Genomic DNA, 17590 nt, shown 5'->3' with positions numbered 1-17590 from the left:
CAAAGGAGAGAGAATATAACCAAAAATACTATTCATCAAATTTGTGGCATCTTTTGATGTCAGTTCTAATTTATTCTAGCTTAATAGGGTAATTAGATACTTTTTGTAACAATTTTGTTAAATACAGATATTCCTTGAGTTATAAATGTTCACTTAGTGACTGTTCAAAATTACGACAAAAGTACTTACAACCGGGTCCCAAAGTTGTGTATGTTGCAGCATCATAGGGGTTGTTCGCCCTTACAAATGACCAGAGAGACACTACAACATGTTCCTTTAATGCCATACCTAAGAGCCCTGCACTGCCCACGCTCGCCTCCTGTGCAGTCTTGGATGATGGAGCCCTTGTCCAGCCTGGTGGAGAAGCGCTGGTTCGGCTTCTCCCCTTCCCTGCTAAGCCCTGGCCTCTTTCACAAGTGGGTGCGGCCTTGTCCCACCATTGCTGAAGCACTGAACCCAGATTTCACAAATTGTGCCACCGCGGAGCCGGAGAGCTTTGCATGCCACCACCCTTCTTCCCTCGCTTGCCAGAAACACTCTGAGTCCTTTTCCAAATTGCAAGAGGGGCTCCTAAACAAATCTGCTTTCCAGCTCCATCACATTTCTCCCCGCAGCTCAAGATGCTGCTCTTTCACTGGAGAAATGGACAAGGTGTGTTGCAAAAGGAAGAAATGTGCAGCGAAACCAAAGAAGAATCATCCAAAGCCGTCACTTTCCCCAATGCAGAGCAGGAGGGACCAACCAACTTCACAAAGCAAGTTTGTGGGGCTAAAAAAAATAAAAGATCAGCCTTTCCAACTTCTCTTGAAAAAAAATAAGTTCTTGCGAAGTTGGAAATGCTGGTTTTACTTTTTTTTTTTTTTTTAGCCCCATGAACTTGCTTTGTGGAGTTGCTTGGTCCCTCGTGCTCCGCATTGGGGAAAGTTACAATTTTGGAGGATTCTTATGTATTTTCTTATTTTATAAGCTAGAGAGTTTGAATTCAAATTGAAAAGAAAGGAGACAGAATATATCCTTGATGTGCATCTCAAAATAGAGTTAATAAGAGATTCATGAATAATTATGGGTGGCGCAGCAGTTAAAGTACAGTACTGCAGGCCACTTTAGCTGACTGTGTTCAGCAGGTCAACGGTTCAAATCTCACCGGCTCAAGGTTGACTCAACCTTCCATCCTTCCGGGGTAGGTAAAATGAGGACCCAGATTGTTGGGGGCAATGTAAATATATATATACATTGCTTACTGGTGTACAGCGCTTAGAGAGTGCTTGCACTTAAAGCGGTATATAAGTCTCATAAATAAATAAATAAATAAATTAGGAATTAGATAATTCATTCAGTTCATAATAATCAGTCAAAATTACCCTTAAATATTTTCAAGAAATAACATCAAAGCCTTGCGCAATACCCAAGAAAGTTACAGCTCATGGGCCTTATATATATAGTGTATGGGAAGCTGTAATAGAATTTGAAATATCCATTTTGTATTAATTTAGACATAACTTTGTGCAAAAACAAATCAACTAGTAATTTACAGGTGCTGAAAACAATTATATAGTTGGCTTGAAAGTTTGTGGGTGAGCGTTGACATAATTGTTTTGACAAATGTAGAAACTTAAATTCTTACTTAAAGCTATCAAAGAAAATGGATTGAAGTATATTGCTCCTTCATTCTTTATAGACAATGCAAAGCCATGCTGCTGTGTTCCGTACAGGCCCTGTCTTACAAGAAGGCTGTGAAAAAATGTCCAAACTCTATAAAGATTTTGATGATCTGAAAACATTTGATAGAGGTATTATTTCAATACAGACTTTATAGATATAGATATTTTTTATCCAATTAACCTAAATGTATCTACATCATATATTTCATTTAAATGAAGCAGACTGAGTCAATTGATTTGCAGAAAAGTAAGTCAAAAATGACCCTAATTGGGATCAGAATTTTCATCGCTAAGCAAAGCGGTTGTTAGATGAAACAGTATGTGACTACATTGCTTACCAGCAACAGTTCTAGGAATGCTCACTGTGGTTGTTAGCCAGGACAAGGATCATTATTAGATGTGGTCCTCATACTGTTTTGCCCTATATACTCACCTCTACTTTAACTCTTCACTGCTTCTCCCTTCATTGTTTCTGTCCTTTTGGCTCCCCTGCACTCTGCCATCTATCCCAACTGTATTCTCTCTGTATTCTGTCACTATCACATACTTGATGTTACCCTTGCCACCGCAACTATCATATTCTTCTTCTTCCTAGGCTCTGTTGAGGCTGAGCTTGCCACTGCTATCCAGGCGGGCTCTTGATGGGCCTGCCCCACTTTAGCTGTCTCAGCGTGCTGCACATTCCTGTATGTACACATCCTATCTGTTTCTCAGTATTCCTCACACCAGATGCAATTCACTGTCTCCTCCTAGCTTCCATCCATGGTGTTGCAAAGCAGCTGTTCATTCAACAACATGGTGGTGCCATGTGGGATGCAAGCCAAAGCAAGATAGGTGCAGGTTGCAGGTCATGAGCTGGAGCAATCATAGTCCAGGCAACTTAGGTTATGCCTCTCTCCTGTCCTGATGTGTCTGCCTGGCTTGTGACATGACTGCTGTGTTTTACACACACACACACACACACACACACACTCCTACCCTACCTCTGTCTCTGCCTTTTTCATTTGTGTTGCTAAAGAAAAAAGTGAGCAATGAGTACAAAAGTTTTGTTTACAAGAAACATGTTTCTTTAAGGACAGCCCTTTCTGCTGCAGGTTGATTAGGATATTTGCAGCCAGAGAGGTGACAGCAGGGAGAGGCAGAGGAAAGCATGCGTGCAGGGGCCCCAGCTGTCAGTGGCTGAGACTGCTGAAATGGGGCCTACAGCAGAAAAAGCTGTGTTTAATGGAATATTGTATTTTTTTTCTTGTCCCAAACTTTTTTCCACATGCAATCTTAATTGAATATTTCAACAACAATAGTAACAACTAATACAAATTCTCAAATAGAATGAAACAAGAGAAAGAGAAAAAAAATCAAAAAAACTAAAAGTGGAAAAAGGTAAAAGAAAAGATAAAATGAAAAATTTAAAGATATAAAGAAATAGCTTCCAATCTTCAAAGCACTTATAAGTACAATTATATTTTAGCCTCTCTTCTTTCTATAATCTATTCAGTCTAATCATCAAAATTGTAAATCTTAAAATCATTTTTTCTTTTTTATGCAAAAAGTCCATAAGGGATTTTCAGTCACCACTAAACATAGATATTGTCTTTTCTCTAATCAAACAAGTCAGGTTAGCCATTTCAGCAAGTGTTGTCATCTTCATCAACCATTTCTCTATTACAGGTATTGTAGATAAACATCTTTGTGCATTTAGTAATCTCACTGCACTTATCAGATATTATCATTTGTAAAAACAATGTTCTATCGCTCTTTTCTAGCTCTTATAATCAGTCTCAGGATCAAATGTATTGATTTAAGATTAAAGATTTAAACATTAAAAATTAAATATTAACTTTTAAAATTCTCTGAATCTCTGTATTTGAGCCCCATATTTTCTAGTTTTTTATATGTCCAAGTATGATAAAATTATCCTTCTTATTCACTTCCAGCATAAATTTGAAGTACATTTATACATCCTAGATAGTTTTTCTGGTATTATATACAATAGTATATCACTGTATAAAAATTCTCTTTATAACAATGTAAATTTCATTCTTCCAGCCACATATTTCCCATTGTTCCCATTTGTATATTATAATCAGTGCTTTTAGCCCACTGTGTCGTATATTCCTCAACCTTTTTGTATTGTTTCAAATTGGAATAAACTTGTATAGATTTTAGCAACTATATATTCATCCTTCCTCCAGATATCTTAATAAACAACACTTTTTACAATATTTATTGCTAATTTCCTTTTTTAAGAACACAAATGGAAAAGGCAGAGACAGACATGGGACAAGGACAGGGGCAGGAAGCACACTTGCCCTGTCATGAGTTAGCAATAAAGCAGAATATTTGTAGCTCGGGCTTGAAAGGAGGGATCCTTCCTGGTCTTGGAGCTTGGTTGTTTTCTTGCAGATGTCTCATTATCCAAATTAGGTAATATCATTAGTACTCATGAAGATGTTACCTAGTTTGGATAATGAAATGTCTACAAGAAAACAACCAACCTCAGAGACCACCAAGGATCTCTATCACAATTCAGGGAGGAGCATATGCAAAGAAAATGAGTATAACCTACACCAATTAGGGGTTTGCTAGCTGGGATGTAGCTGTTCCGGGTCACAGTCTGCAGCTTGCACCTATCACTTTTGCTTGCCTCAGGAGGAGCAACCCTTTGTAGGAAAAACACCTGTTTTGCAACACCACATCCAGGAGATGGCAGTGAATTACGTCAAGGCCCAGCAGGCAAAAGGAGTATGCAGTTGGAAATGTGCAGCAGAAAGCCCAGCATCTGGGATGGCAGTGTTAAGCCCAGTGATGACACTGCTGTCATGCCAAGGATCGGCTGGGGATAGCAGTGGGTAGATAGTGGTAGCATGCAGGGTGGGCAAAAGGGAAGAGATGAAATGAGATAGGTGGGGATCACAAAGGCCTTGCAGATTGTAAAGTTCAACTGGGGCAGCGGAGAGTGGCAGGGGTAGGTGGCTGAATGCAGGGTGGCCAAAATGGCAGAGTCTGAAGAAGATAGGAGGAGGAGGGAATTAGCAGCCCACCTGCATTTGTGACCATACGCTGCATTTCAAATTGGGTCCAGTCATGTGATGACTCACTTTATGATTATCATGACTTATTACAATAATTGTCAGGCTTAATTACAGTTGTAAGTTGTGGACTACCTATGCATTATAGTCATAGCACAGTAATCTTAAATTACAGGAAACAGATTCTGGTTGAAAGTTTAGAACAGTGGTTCTCAACCTGTGGGTCGGGACCCCATTTGGGGTCGAATGACTATTTCACGGGGGTCGCCAAACAACGCAGTCCGCCATTTTTTCCCCCTTTTCTTTAGCTGTGCTACTCCCTTTTATTCTATTGGCTTTTGAAAGCCAATAGAATAGACTCTCTTGAATAGAGTCTAATTCTATTGGCTTTCAAAAGCCAATAGGAATTGTCCAGGCTGTCTCTGCCCTGCTGAGCCCGCCAAAAGTCCCATTCTGCAAACGGTGCTGCACCAGTTGAGTAGTCCTCGACTTACAACTGGTTGAGTAGTCCTCGACTTACGACCAGTTGGGGGTCGCGGCATTAAAAAGGTTGAGAACCACTGCTTTAGAAGAACAGTGAGACCAATTACTAAAAAAGTATAGTAGGTTTGCCTTTGTTGCAGATATTCAAACAGAAGTTAAACAACCATCTGTTCATGTTGTTTAATTCAGATTCCTCCATTGAGCAGGGTTGAAACCAATGACTTAAATAGCTTTTGCCAATACTGTTTTGTAGAAAATTCTAGAAATAAATTATGAAGGGCTGGAATTATAATTTATGCAAATTGAAAGCATTTGTACAAATGTGTTAATTCACCCCCATCTGAAATCTATATATAAGAAATTCATAATTCATTTCCTTACTCAGAAGTATACCTTGTGTTCAACGTTTATTGCTAAATATATTTATCAAGCTGCGTTTTAGTCTTAAAGAAGTATTAAGCTGCTTTCTGTGCTAGTACCATTAAATTATACTAAAGGAAGAATCTGGTATATCTGCTGAAGAGCTTTCTTCTTATAATTTCTAAAACTGTTCCATACTTTGTGTTGTACTTGTAGGTGTTGTTTGGAATACTGATTTGGTAGAGACTTTGGAACTACAAAATCTCATGCTGTGTGCTTTACAAACTATTTATGGAGCAGAAGCTCGAAAAGAGTCACGTGGAGCTCATGCTAGGGAGGACTATAAGGTACATATTTATTTAGAAGTTATTTCTTAAACTGCTGTCATAAATACTCTTAGTGTAGGCAAGATAACTACAAATATTTGTACTTTCTATAGAGCTATCCTCATTTCTCTATCAAAGAAGCTTTGCTTATACTGCATTTTAATAGCTTAAGAATGTGTCTGAACAGACTATTTTCTGTCACTGAAATTATAAAAATACATGTCATTATCTTGATGACTTTATGTGTTTCACAATTCTTAGAAGGGATTATTTTGCAAAATGGTACAGACCACCAACAAAGAGAATGTGGCCATCTTCCATGTTTTCCCACGGAGACCTTTATTATAGAAAAAGTCTACAAACTTATTTTTTAACCTTTAACTAAATTTGTATGTATGTACATGTCTGTCTGCCTATCCTGTCACAAAGGCACCATTCAGCTACTTTGAAGTTACATTGGTTTCTGCTGCTGCTACATGCCTTTCCTTTGCCCAGTTTTTGTCCCCTCTCCATTGAGAGGAGAAGGGAAGGAAGATGCTTCACCAGCTGCTTTACTTGGAACAGCTTACATTAACAATAGCACTTAGACTTATATACCACCCGATAGTGCTTTACAGCATTCCCTGGAGGTTTACAATGCAGCATATTGCCCCCAACAATCTGAATCCTCATTTTACTAAGCTCAGAAGAATAGAACACAGAGTCAACCTTGAGCCCTGTCAGGATCAAACTCCAGGCTGTGGGCAGAGTTTGCCTGCAATACAACAAACTAACCACTGTGCCACCAGGGATCCTACATTCTGTGATCACAAGGACAAATAGTCCTTATGAGGTGACTGTAATGGAAACTGCTCCAGCCCTCCCAAGGCTTTCTCCAAGACATCCACATGCTCTGCTTTCTTCCCCTTGGGTCTCCACAGGTCTTTTCCTATGTTCATCAGGCTCCCCAAGTCTTAGGTCTGATTCCTACCCTACCAGGCTGAATACCCTCCAACTTACCTTTGAAGCAATGGAACAGGTTGCTTTGTCGTTCATGTATCTTGCAGCTCTGGATAATCTCATTAAGGCAGCAAAATGGAGTGGTTCATCCCTCATCCGCTTCTACAAGCAAATGAAGACAAAATTGAGCTGCTTCTGTATTGGCTTTGCACAGCCCAGAGGCAACCACCTATATTTTGTTGTATTAATGAGGTTGTACAATGCTGCAGAGAACTTCTGAAAACTGTAAAAAAAACTTCTGTAGAGCTATGCAAACTGTATTAAGGCAGCAAAATAGAGTGATTTGTCTGTGGGCCACAGTGGTCACCCCGAAGCAGCTGCCATTTTGTCCTGCCCATTTGTGGCAGTCACAAGACAAACTCCCATTTTGCTGCCTTAAAGATCTGCAACAAAAATCTGGAATCGCGCCATGCAACAAAGCAATCAGTTCCAGCACCATGAAAGGCTTTAGAACTCTTCAAAAAGTAAACAAGGAGGAGTGTGTAGGCCTGTAGGAGTGGAAAGCAATCTAAGGCTTGCTAGAAATTATTGGGGGAGGCCAATACTTGCAAGAATTGGAGAGGGAGAAGATAAGTTGGGAGGCACTTCAACATCCCTGTGATCAGTCATAAGGGTGACTGACAGAGCTGCAGTGACTTTTAGAGAGTCTGCCATAACTCCCAACTTCTATTAAGCAACAATCATAAGTTGAGGACTACCTGTATCTTTAATATAATCAAACAACCTATCTCAGATCATAGGGAAGGATTTGATAAAAATGCCAGATCCAATCTAAATATCTGGTTGACTTCAACAAATCATAATAATAGAAAGCAAAGATAATACCAATAGTAATAGCTGCCTTGGGGCAATCCCAAAATATCTGGAGCACTACTTGAACATCACCAGCTTTGACAGAATCACTATCAGTTAATTGTAAAAGGTTGCTTTACTTGGAATAGCTTACATCCTGTGTTCATACCTTTAACACTATAAAACAACATCGTTTGTCTATCCCAATCCTGGGAAGCACTTGATAGGTAAATAAAAATGCCAAGTCCAGTTTACATACTTGATTTACTGTGCAGTCAACCATGATAATAAATCATAATGAATCATTTTCCAACCAACACATTTATGATCAAATTTCATCCATCTGACAACAAAAGCATTCATTGTGAAACTGATTACAGTTTGGTTATTTTCAGTTGGCAGTGGGGGGGGGGGTGCAGAGGGTTCTAATCAACCAATTGAGGCCCCAGAGATGAGCTTGTTAACTTGCAGTTATCACTTAGTGAAGCACTTGATGAAAACCAGCTCAGGAAGAGATAGCTTATTTAAGCAATCATTCCAACCTCCACAAAGGGGCAAAAATAAAAGAAAAAAAATGGCTCAGGTACAGGACACTGAATGGATGGCTACAATCAGTGACCTTTGTAGTGTCTCTGACTTTGTCTCTTTGTCTGTGCCTACCTGCCTGCCTGCCCCCCCCCCGAGCAATCATTTCACTTCTGATTTAAGAAGTGGCACACCATCTTTTGGAAATGTGCCAGAATTATATACTTCAAATATAATTTTCCCACCAGTGCAGAGTGGAGGAGAATAAGAGCTGCTGGCATCTTTAATACAGTGCTTCTGTCTATATCCAGTGCTCACAATACATGCAATGTCTTTTTTTTTTTTTTTTTTTGGAAACAAATTTTATTGGTTTTTTTAATTCTTAGAACAAAGTGCTCGGGACACCCCATGGTGCTGGGGTAATCAAACATCCAGAAATAAAACCATATATGAATAACTCAAATCAACACATCAAATATTCCCTCTCTATTTCCCTCAAATAGCTTAATATATTTAAGATAATCCATTTCTAATTTAAATTTCTATAAGTCCTAAACCTGTTATTGGAGCTTTATAAATTTACAAATACCATAATCAAATTTAACTTTAAATAAACACATTATCAACTCAGGTATCCCTTCCAGATATATTCTAGTTCTTAATCTCTTAAATCCTTAATTTTATCACAAGTCTTGTTTATTTCTTCTTCCACTAATATCTCCTAATTAAAATAAAATATTAGTCTACCCTGTACATATCTAATCCATCCATTAATCAATCTCTTTAAGATAACAAGATAATATCAAACCTTAAATCATTTCAGTCCATTGGACGAGATTCAAATTTTATCCAGTTAATTATCATACCTAATAACATCCATATTATCAGACAAAAACATCATCTTACTAAATTAACATTCGATTAATTATTAATTCAATCCAGATCTAAAACACCTCTTCAATTTTCTTCATTCCATTACATAGTAGTTTTCATACAAATAAACTCATTATTCCAAAAAATACATTCTTAATCTATTTAACATATATATTCTAATAATCACCCATTTTTCTCTTACTTCTAACTCTAAATCTTAATCCTTAAATCAATCCATAATTCTATAGTGCCTTTGATCCATTAGATATAATTTTAAATTTCTCTTTTCAGTCTTATTCTGACCTTCTTTTGTGCCAGGCAGGTTTCATAACAAAGCTTCCCTTTCAGCCGATAAGTCTCTCTTTCTTGCTTGTAGTATCATTTGGGACAGTAAAAAGCATCCTGTCCTCTGCACTGGGTATCTATTTCTCTTATCCTTAAAGCCTCGTTGCTTTAAAGATTCAAATCTCAATCTTTGATTTTTCTGATCCTCGAAGATATAGATGAAATGCTTGTAAGGTAAAATAAATTCCTCTTTAATCTCAATTGATTCCTCTTCTAGTATGTTTTGGTTTATAGAATGGTCAGATGTAGTCTGAAAGTCAATTTGAGGGTTTGGAGTAGAGTTTCTGGCTCTTAATTCTGTAGTAATCTCTTTCATTGTAGCACATATTTCTTCAGTAGCCTCATAAATCTTTTCCAATATAAGTTTACAGTTTAATTGTGAATAAGGTTTCTCCATTTTAATAGTAATTGAAGAGAATCCCTTTTTTCTTTTGGTGGAGGCTGTATTTAATAAAAGTTAAGCAATATCCATCCCCACAATTCCCACAGCTGTATCAGCTTATCTTTTCTCTTCAAGAGTAGTTTGAAGATCAAGTCCATCTCATCTCCAAACAATAACCAGCAGTTGCAATGTTAACATTTCGCCACTAGATGTCCTTAGTAGATTAAAAAATCTTTTCCAGACACAATTTTCCCCCTTTTTTCTATCTTTTAAAGGAAAAGGTGGAAAAAGAAATAGTCTTCCAGTGTAAAATAATAGTACAGCTCTTAAAAAAGAGTTTTTTCTGTACCCCAAAATAAATGAGAATAAAGTGTAGCCATTAAAATTTTTTGTTCTATCCTTTAGTTCAGCACCTTTCTTTCCACGCATACAAAAGCTGCTTTTTCAAGACGGAGAAATAATTCCAACAAAGCTTTTACAGGCAAAAAAAAAAAAAACAGAGTAGGGTGAAGAGAGGAGCAGAAGGGGTCTTACCTGGATCATCTGCGGTGGGTCTATCAAGCTTAGATGTAGTTGTGACTTTTGGCTGGTGCAACAGGGTAATCGGCCATCTTGCAGGACGATCTTTGCTCCGTCAGCCCTGAGGAGATTGCTGGAGCCACGAGAGAAGCTGATGCCCTCCCGCAGTCACCAGCAAGCCTCCTCCTCAGTGGTCGCCCCTTCAGGGCGACTTTCAACCCATTAAGGGGTCTACTGGCGAAGAAAACCTGGCCAGTGTGGAGACGAGTCTCCAGATACGACTGGAGTCACAGCAAACCAGAACCAGAAATCCAATACATGCAATGTCTTGCTTGAGCCTGAATCTGTAACTCTCCATTCAGACCCAAACAACTCTCAGGCACTAGACAGGATCTTGACCAGTCTGGAGTTTATATATATATCCTATGAAAGTAGGAAGTCATAGAATGGAGAATTTATGTTCTAATGAATGGGGTTAAAGTTTGGGAACAAGTACGCAGTATTCTGAATGAAGAATTAGTAGAAGGTCTTCTACTAGGTCACATAAATGGAAGGGTGAGAGAATGCAATAAGAGAGTTTAGAAAAAATTATGGGAAGGAGAAACTGTTTAATTCATTCTTTGTGTCTGTCTTTATGTAAAAGGAAAAAATAGTCCAACCTGACAAAAGACAGATTAGACCAATCCACTCTAGATGAGCTCAAATGACCAGGACCAGATGAATTACATTCCAAGGTTCTGAAGGAACTGACAGATACGTTTTGGAACCGTTGAACATATTTTTCAACAATCCTGGAGCACTAGGGAAATACTTGAAGAATGGAAAGAAGCTGATGTGGATCATCACAGGAGGAAATGAGTCTTCAAAAAAGGAGAAAAAATCGATCCAGGAAAATCAATACTTGGGAGGATCATAGAAAAGATAATCAAGCAATAGATCGGGAAACAACTAGAAATAAGCAAAGTTATTATTAGAAGCCAACATGGGTTTGTCAAAAACAGATTATGCCAGACAAATCTTATTGCGTTCTTTGGAAAGTGACTAAATTAGAGGACCAGCAAAATGCTGTGCACATGGTATACTTGGAATTTAGTAAGGCATTCAACAAAGTATACTACAGTCTACTTCTTGGTAAGATAGAAAAATGTGGGTTAGACAGCATCATCACCAGACAAATTCATAACCAACTGACCAATCACACTTAATGTATAGTCCTCAATGGAACTACATCTGCAAGATTCTGTCTAAAGCTCAATACTTCAACATCTTCATAATGATTTTGATCAGGGGTGTCAAACTGCTGGCCCGCAGGCTGAACGCGTCATCGGGAAACCATGCCCACCCCATTGCCGACAATGGTGAAAAAGCTCCGATACATTGCACAATGTCATATAACGTCGCAAGTTTGACATGTCTGATTTAAATGAAGGGATAGAAGGGGAACTCATCAGAATTGCAGACAACACCAAGCTAGGGATAGTAGGCAACACTAAAGAAGATAGGTTTAATATCCAGAAGGATCTCTGACAAATTTGAACAATGGACCTTATCCAACAAAAGGCAATTCAGTGGTGAAAAAAGTAAAGTTTTGCACTTAGGCAAGAAAAACCAAATGCACAGGTTTAGAATAGGTGTTACTTGGCTCAGCAACAGTAACTGTGATAGAGATCTAGGAGTCCTAGTGGACAGCCATTTAAGTATGAATCAGCAATGTGCTACAGCTGCCCAAAAAAAAAAGCCAATGCAGTTTTAGACTGCATCAACAGAGGGATAGTATCAATATCATGTTAAATGTTAGTATTGCTTTATAGTGGTCACTGCAATACAAAACAAATGTTGAGATTGTAGAAAGAGTGCAGAGAAGAGTAACAAAGATGATTAGGTGACTGGAGGCTAAAGCATACGATGAACAGTTGGGGAACTATGAAGAGAAGGACTAGGGGTAACATGAAAGCAATCTTTATTTATTCTATTTATTTATTTATGAGACTTATATACCGCTTTAAGTGCAAGCACTCTCTAAGCGCTGTACACCAGTAAGCAATGTATATATATATTTACATTGCCCCCAACAATCTGGGTCCTCATTTTAACTACCCCGGAAGGATGAAAGGCTGAGTCAACCTTGAGCCGGTGAGATTTGAACAGCTGACCTGCTGAACACAGTCAGCTAAAGTGGCCTTGGTTGTCACAGGAAAAAGGGGGTTGTTGACTTATTCTTCAACACACCAGATAAGAAATAAAAGATACAAGTTTATCAAAGAGAAATCCAACCTAAACTTAAGGAGAAATTGCCTGTCAGTGAGAATAGTTTATTAGTGGAATGACTTGCCTCCAGAAATTATGGGTACTCCATCACTGGAGGTTTTTAAGAAGAGATTGGACATTGTCTGGAATAGTATAGGGTATGAGCAGGACATTGGACTAGAAGACCTTCAAGGTCCCTTCCAATTCTGTTATTCTGTTGATGTAAAATATATAAGGCTGGGTTATTTAATTAGCAGACACTTGAATTTGTTATCAGTGTGAGGACCAACACTTATATTTACCGTATATGCCGGCGTATAAGGCGACTTCCGCAAGCGTTAAAATCGGCGCCAAAGTCGGGGTCGTCTTATACGCCGAGTCGTCTTATACGCCGGAAATACTGGTAGTTTCCGGCGTATAAGACGACGTTCTAGGCATGCAACTCGGCACCAAAGACAGGGGCTGTCTTATATGCCGGGTCGCCTTATACGCCGGCATATATGGTACTATTTAAGGTGTGTTAATAAAGCTAGTTACGCTGTTTTGAAACATACCCAATCTTATCTGAATGTAAGCTTCAAACGTGATATACCCTCACATGTATCTTATGTTCTAGGTTAGGATAGATGAATATGATTATTCTAAACCAATCTCAGGACAGCAAAAGAAACCATTTGAGCAGCATTGGAGAAAACACACACTCTCTTATGTAGATGTGAAGACTGGAAAGGTATAGAACATTTCCTTAATTTTAATATGTATTTAGTTGTATATTACTTATAGTAACATGGGTCTTGAAAGGAATGATTAAATAAATTATTAGAAACAATACAGAATACTATGCTTGAAGGATTTATGTGTATGTCTTGCTTTTTCTTGAGGAATCAAAGCATGAACTATGTCTTTTCAGTAGTGAAATATCCCTGGTAGAGAAGGTATAAGCTAAAGGTCACTATGTGAACTTTCATGCTGAATTGGTCTAGACCAGGAATTAGGGCAGTGGTCCCCAACCTTTTGGATGCCAGGGACTGGTTCCGTGGAGGGTGGCTTTCTGCAGATCCCAGGGGGCATGGTTTTGCACACTGCCTGGATCTCACGCATACGTGGGTGGAGCTTTGCTCACTTCCACAGCCCTATTCCAGTGTGCAACCCAAGGGTTGAACATCCCTGACATAGGTAATACAAGTCATGTCTAAGGGAGGATGGCTAGCTGATCTTTGTATCAAATGGATACACTGATATTGGAAGTATTTGTAAGAGAATTATAAACATAATTTATAAATATGAATCCTGTTTTGGGACCATAATAGGCTAGATGGATATATAGGTAGTCCTGGGCACACTCCCAGAAGATGTGGAAAGGAGCCTTGTTTGCTGAGGAGAGCTTGCTGGGCTCAGTTGGATAGGAGGCAGGACAGAACCAGCAATTTGTATAAGGCAGGAAAAGTGGGAAGTTGTTGCCTAAAAATTGTACTTTTCCTTACCTGCACTGGGATGACTGGAACATAGCGACATAGTCATATAATGCATCACCTAATAACTACTCTTTTAGCAACAGAAATTCCAGTCCCAATTAAAGTAATTAAATGAGGTCTACCTATATTTCTTTTTGGGACTAAAGCTGGATGATTTGGGGTGACAGTCAGATCCGGCCTATAGGCAATAGGTAACCAACCCCTAATTTGGATCATCTATATCAAAATATTGTCATATTGTATATAATCTTATCTTTCTAAAGTCATCAGTGTGATTTACAATACAGATAGTCCTTGCATAACTACTACAATTGGGCTTCAAATTTTAATTATAATTAATTGTAGTTGTTAATCAGCTCACATGATCTGTCTTGATTTATTACTATTACTATTGTTATAAAGCAAATCACAATAGAGATAGAGTAAGAATAGATAAAGAAAATCATGTAGTCGTTAAGCTGATCCATTCTCCTGAATAGGAATTTTTGCTGGAAAAAGCAGAATAGCCCATTGGATGTTGCAGTCATATGACTGTGAGACTCAGCAGCCAGTCATGAATGCAAGCCAATTGCCAAGCACTCTAACTACGATCATGTGGCTGCAGGGGGATGGGTGCAGCAATTGTGACTTTGAGAATGGGTTGTAAGTAACTTTTTGTTGAATCCAACATAATTTTGGTCAATAAGTGACCAGTCATTAAGTGAGGACTACCTGTACTCCTAGCCTTACTTTAAATAAATTAATTTCTAATACATTCAGTAGTCAGTTGCTTCAAAACTCTTCAAATGTGGTACTCAGTGCATTTTGATGTAAAAATGTCCCAGTATTCAGCGTTTTTTGGTACTTGACATATTGCAAAGGGAAGTGAGGGACAGTCGCAAAAGGTGGACAAGAAGCTGGCTATATCAGGTCACTGATGTAGGAAAAGGGACAGATAGAAAATCCTTCCCAAACAAAACAAAGGGCCATGTAAGTGACATGATTTGTTAGTACTCGTTGTGCCTCCCGAAACCAATTAAGGATAAGTACTGAGGTACCACTTTATGTGATTCTTGAATATTTGCTAGATGAGAAAATTAAAATCTAATCTAGTAGGACAGGAAATTAAGAAAAAATCCTCTTCATGCTGTAGGAGGTTAAATAAAACTTCTTAGTCTTGCTTAAACAGCATCTTATATGTTTCCGGTTCCACAGAATGAGAGATATATATAGAAGTGTTTTGGCATGACTTCAATAGTCTCAGTGCTTACTAAGCCACTTTATAGTGTAGGTAAAACTTAAATTGGTGTATGATTTGGAAACTGAAGATTCACCGAAGGTTAAATATGAAGTTTGAATTAAAATTTTGCTATGTAATTACAGAAATAAAAAATACAATTTCAGCATGAATGTGGTGATATTTCTTTATAGACCTGATTTCTTTTGTACAATGTTTTTCACATAGCTAAATTTTAAATATTTATAGTAATATATCATAAATTGTAAATTTATTAATATCAATGTAAAGCATAAAATTGGAATTTTGACAAGGTAAATGAGAGATAAAGTATTATTAGTACTTTATTAATAAGTAATCCTTCTTTTTTAAAGGTTACACTGGATTATAGACCTGTAATAGATAAAACCCTGAATGAAGAAGATTGTGCTACAGTTCCACCAGCTATCCGCTCATATTAACTATTTTGATTTGATTTTGTTTTTACTGTATTTGCAAACATACCAGGCAAATGTTATCCATTGTAGTAGATAAAAATAGCATGTTAATTTAAACCTTTCAAAATCCCAAATCTGCTCTAATTTTTTTATGTTTGATGTGTGACAAAATTCAATGACAAAATTTCAGCTATATATATTTCAATATCAAAATGTTCTTGCATGTGAGTCAATTTCTAACTTTCTTAGGACACTAGGAGTCTGATTATGGTTACATGCATTATTTTCATTCTCCTGTAATAAATTTCTAGTGTTATATTAAGAAATCATATGCATATGATGGAAATGAGGGGCTTTTATTGAATGTAAGGGCACCATCAAGGCTAGCAATATAGAGTATCATTTAATAGATTGATTTGTGCTTATAGAAATTTATTACTGCATTGTAACTTATAGTAACTACATGGCATTTAAAAATGTAATTGCAGTCATTATGATTTTATGAATGTTATTTCAAATGAAATTTTCTTGTTTGTTACAAACTCTAAAACTACTTAATCCTTTTCATTTCAGTGAGGTATTGAATTAAAATGGTTACTTTTGAAAACAATTCCAGGTCAGTAAGATAAATAAAGGTAAATTGATAACTATTATGTAAGATCTGCCATCCTCAGCTGTTTTGCTGACATGCTAGGGAGGGGAGAGGGGACAATGGAACAGAGTAGAGAGTAACGATGAGGGGAAAGAGGGGGTGACAGGCCTAACAGAAACAGAGGTATGAGAACCGACATGTTCAAGGACATCTTGCCTGTGAAAAGAATGTGAAACTGCACCAATTGGCGCCAACCATCCAAGCTGTTCCCAAAACACCTAAATGGCATGCTGTTGGACAGAGATGGACTGGTTAAGGGGGGAAGGGCCAGGAAAAGGGGAAAAATGTAACATTTTGCATGGGAATCTTCAGATCTAACCTTTCTTTCACTGTAACCACTTAACCTTAGTAAAATAACCTATCACTTCAACCAAATGGAGTTAGGGGCTTTCTTTCCTAGGGTCCTGAGGTGAGGCCAGCCTGACATTAGGCTAGATCTGCAATAGCGGTCAGCCCGGAGAGAAGTCTCTGCCACAGGGACCATGCAAACAATGTCGGCTCATGAGAGAGACCACGGGGAGATCGAAGCATGGGGGGGGGGAACCCTCCACAACGAAAATGCCCCGGAGGTGCACAACTTCACAATAGCATTCTGGATGCGGTTTGAAGGCCTTGCCAACCGCAAACCTAGGATGAGAATTGACCATAAGCTAAGGCTGGCAACATGTAGCTGCCTACACTCAAGAGTTCTGAGACATGATGTGGAGGCTGTCCAACTGGCCACAGGACATGCTGACAGAATGTTTCCAAGATAAGCTAAAGCAGGGGTGTCAAACTGCCAGCCCACAGCTGAAAACATCACAAGGAAACCCTGCCCACCCCATTACCAGCAATGGGGGAAAAGCTCCAATACATCGCACAACATCATATGACATCGTGAGTTTGACATGTCTGGCCTAAAGAATGATGTCTACAATACCTGCATCTCCAGGGGTGCTCCATGCACTCTGCATGGATGGTATGTCCTGGCTGAAGAAGTTGAGATCAACCTGGTTAAATCCTGGAATCATCCCAGCTGCGGATGGTAATGATCCATCCCAACCAAATAAGAAATCCCAAGACATCTGGCCAATTGTTTGGAAAGCACGTTTATATGGGAGTCATATAAAACAAATCAACAAAGGACACTCTAAACCGGGGGTAGGCAACCTTGGCTCTTTTATGACTCATGGACTTCAACTCCCAGAATTCCTGAGCCAGCCATGCTCAGCCATGCTGGCTCAGGAATTCTGGGAGTTGAAGTCCACGAGTCATAAAAGAGCCAAGGTT

General features: G+C 38.4%; 1 protein-coding gene across 2 annotated transcripts in view; it reads left to right on the top strand.

Moving 5' to 3' along the window:
* Positions 1 to 16691, top strand: part of SDHA (succinate dehydrogenase complex flavoprotein subunit A) — a 98561-nt gene extending 81870 nt beyond the window's left edge. The window contains exons 13-16 of one of the 2 annotated variants that reach the window (XM_039332099.1): positions 1679 to 1790; positions 5750 to 5880; positions 13158 to 13271; positions 15607 to 16691. In XM_039332099.1, coding sequence (XP_039188033.1) covers positions 1679 to 1790; positions 5750 to 5880; positions 13158 to 13271; positions 15607 to 15693 — 444 coding nt within the window. In that variant the 3' untranslated portion in view covers positions 15694 to 16691. Of the gene's footprint in view, positions 1 to 1678; positions 1791 to 5749; positions 5881 to 13157; positions 13272 to 15606 lie in introns of those variants that run through there. The other variant, XR_005555315.1, reaches the window with a different exon arrangement.
* Positions 16692 to 17590: the final 899 nt, after the last annotated feature.

This window comes from Crotalus tigris, unplaced genomic scaffold (genome assembly GCF_016545835.1).
Source record: "Crotalus tigris isolate CLP2741 ecotype Arizona unplaced genomic scaffold, ASM1654583v1 scf7180000017623.1712378, whole genome shotgun sequence".
Lineage (NCBI taxonomy): Eukaryota > Metazoa > Chordata > Lepidosauria > Squamata > Viperidae > Crotalus > Crotalus tigris.
The sequence above is the reverse complement of the archived record's forward strand: the minus strand, read 5'-3'. Positions and strand labels throughout refer to the sequence as shown.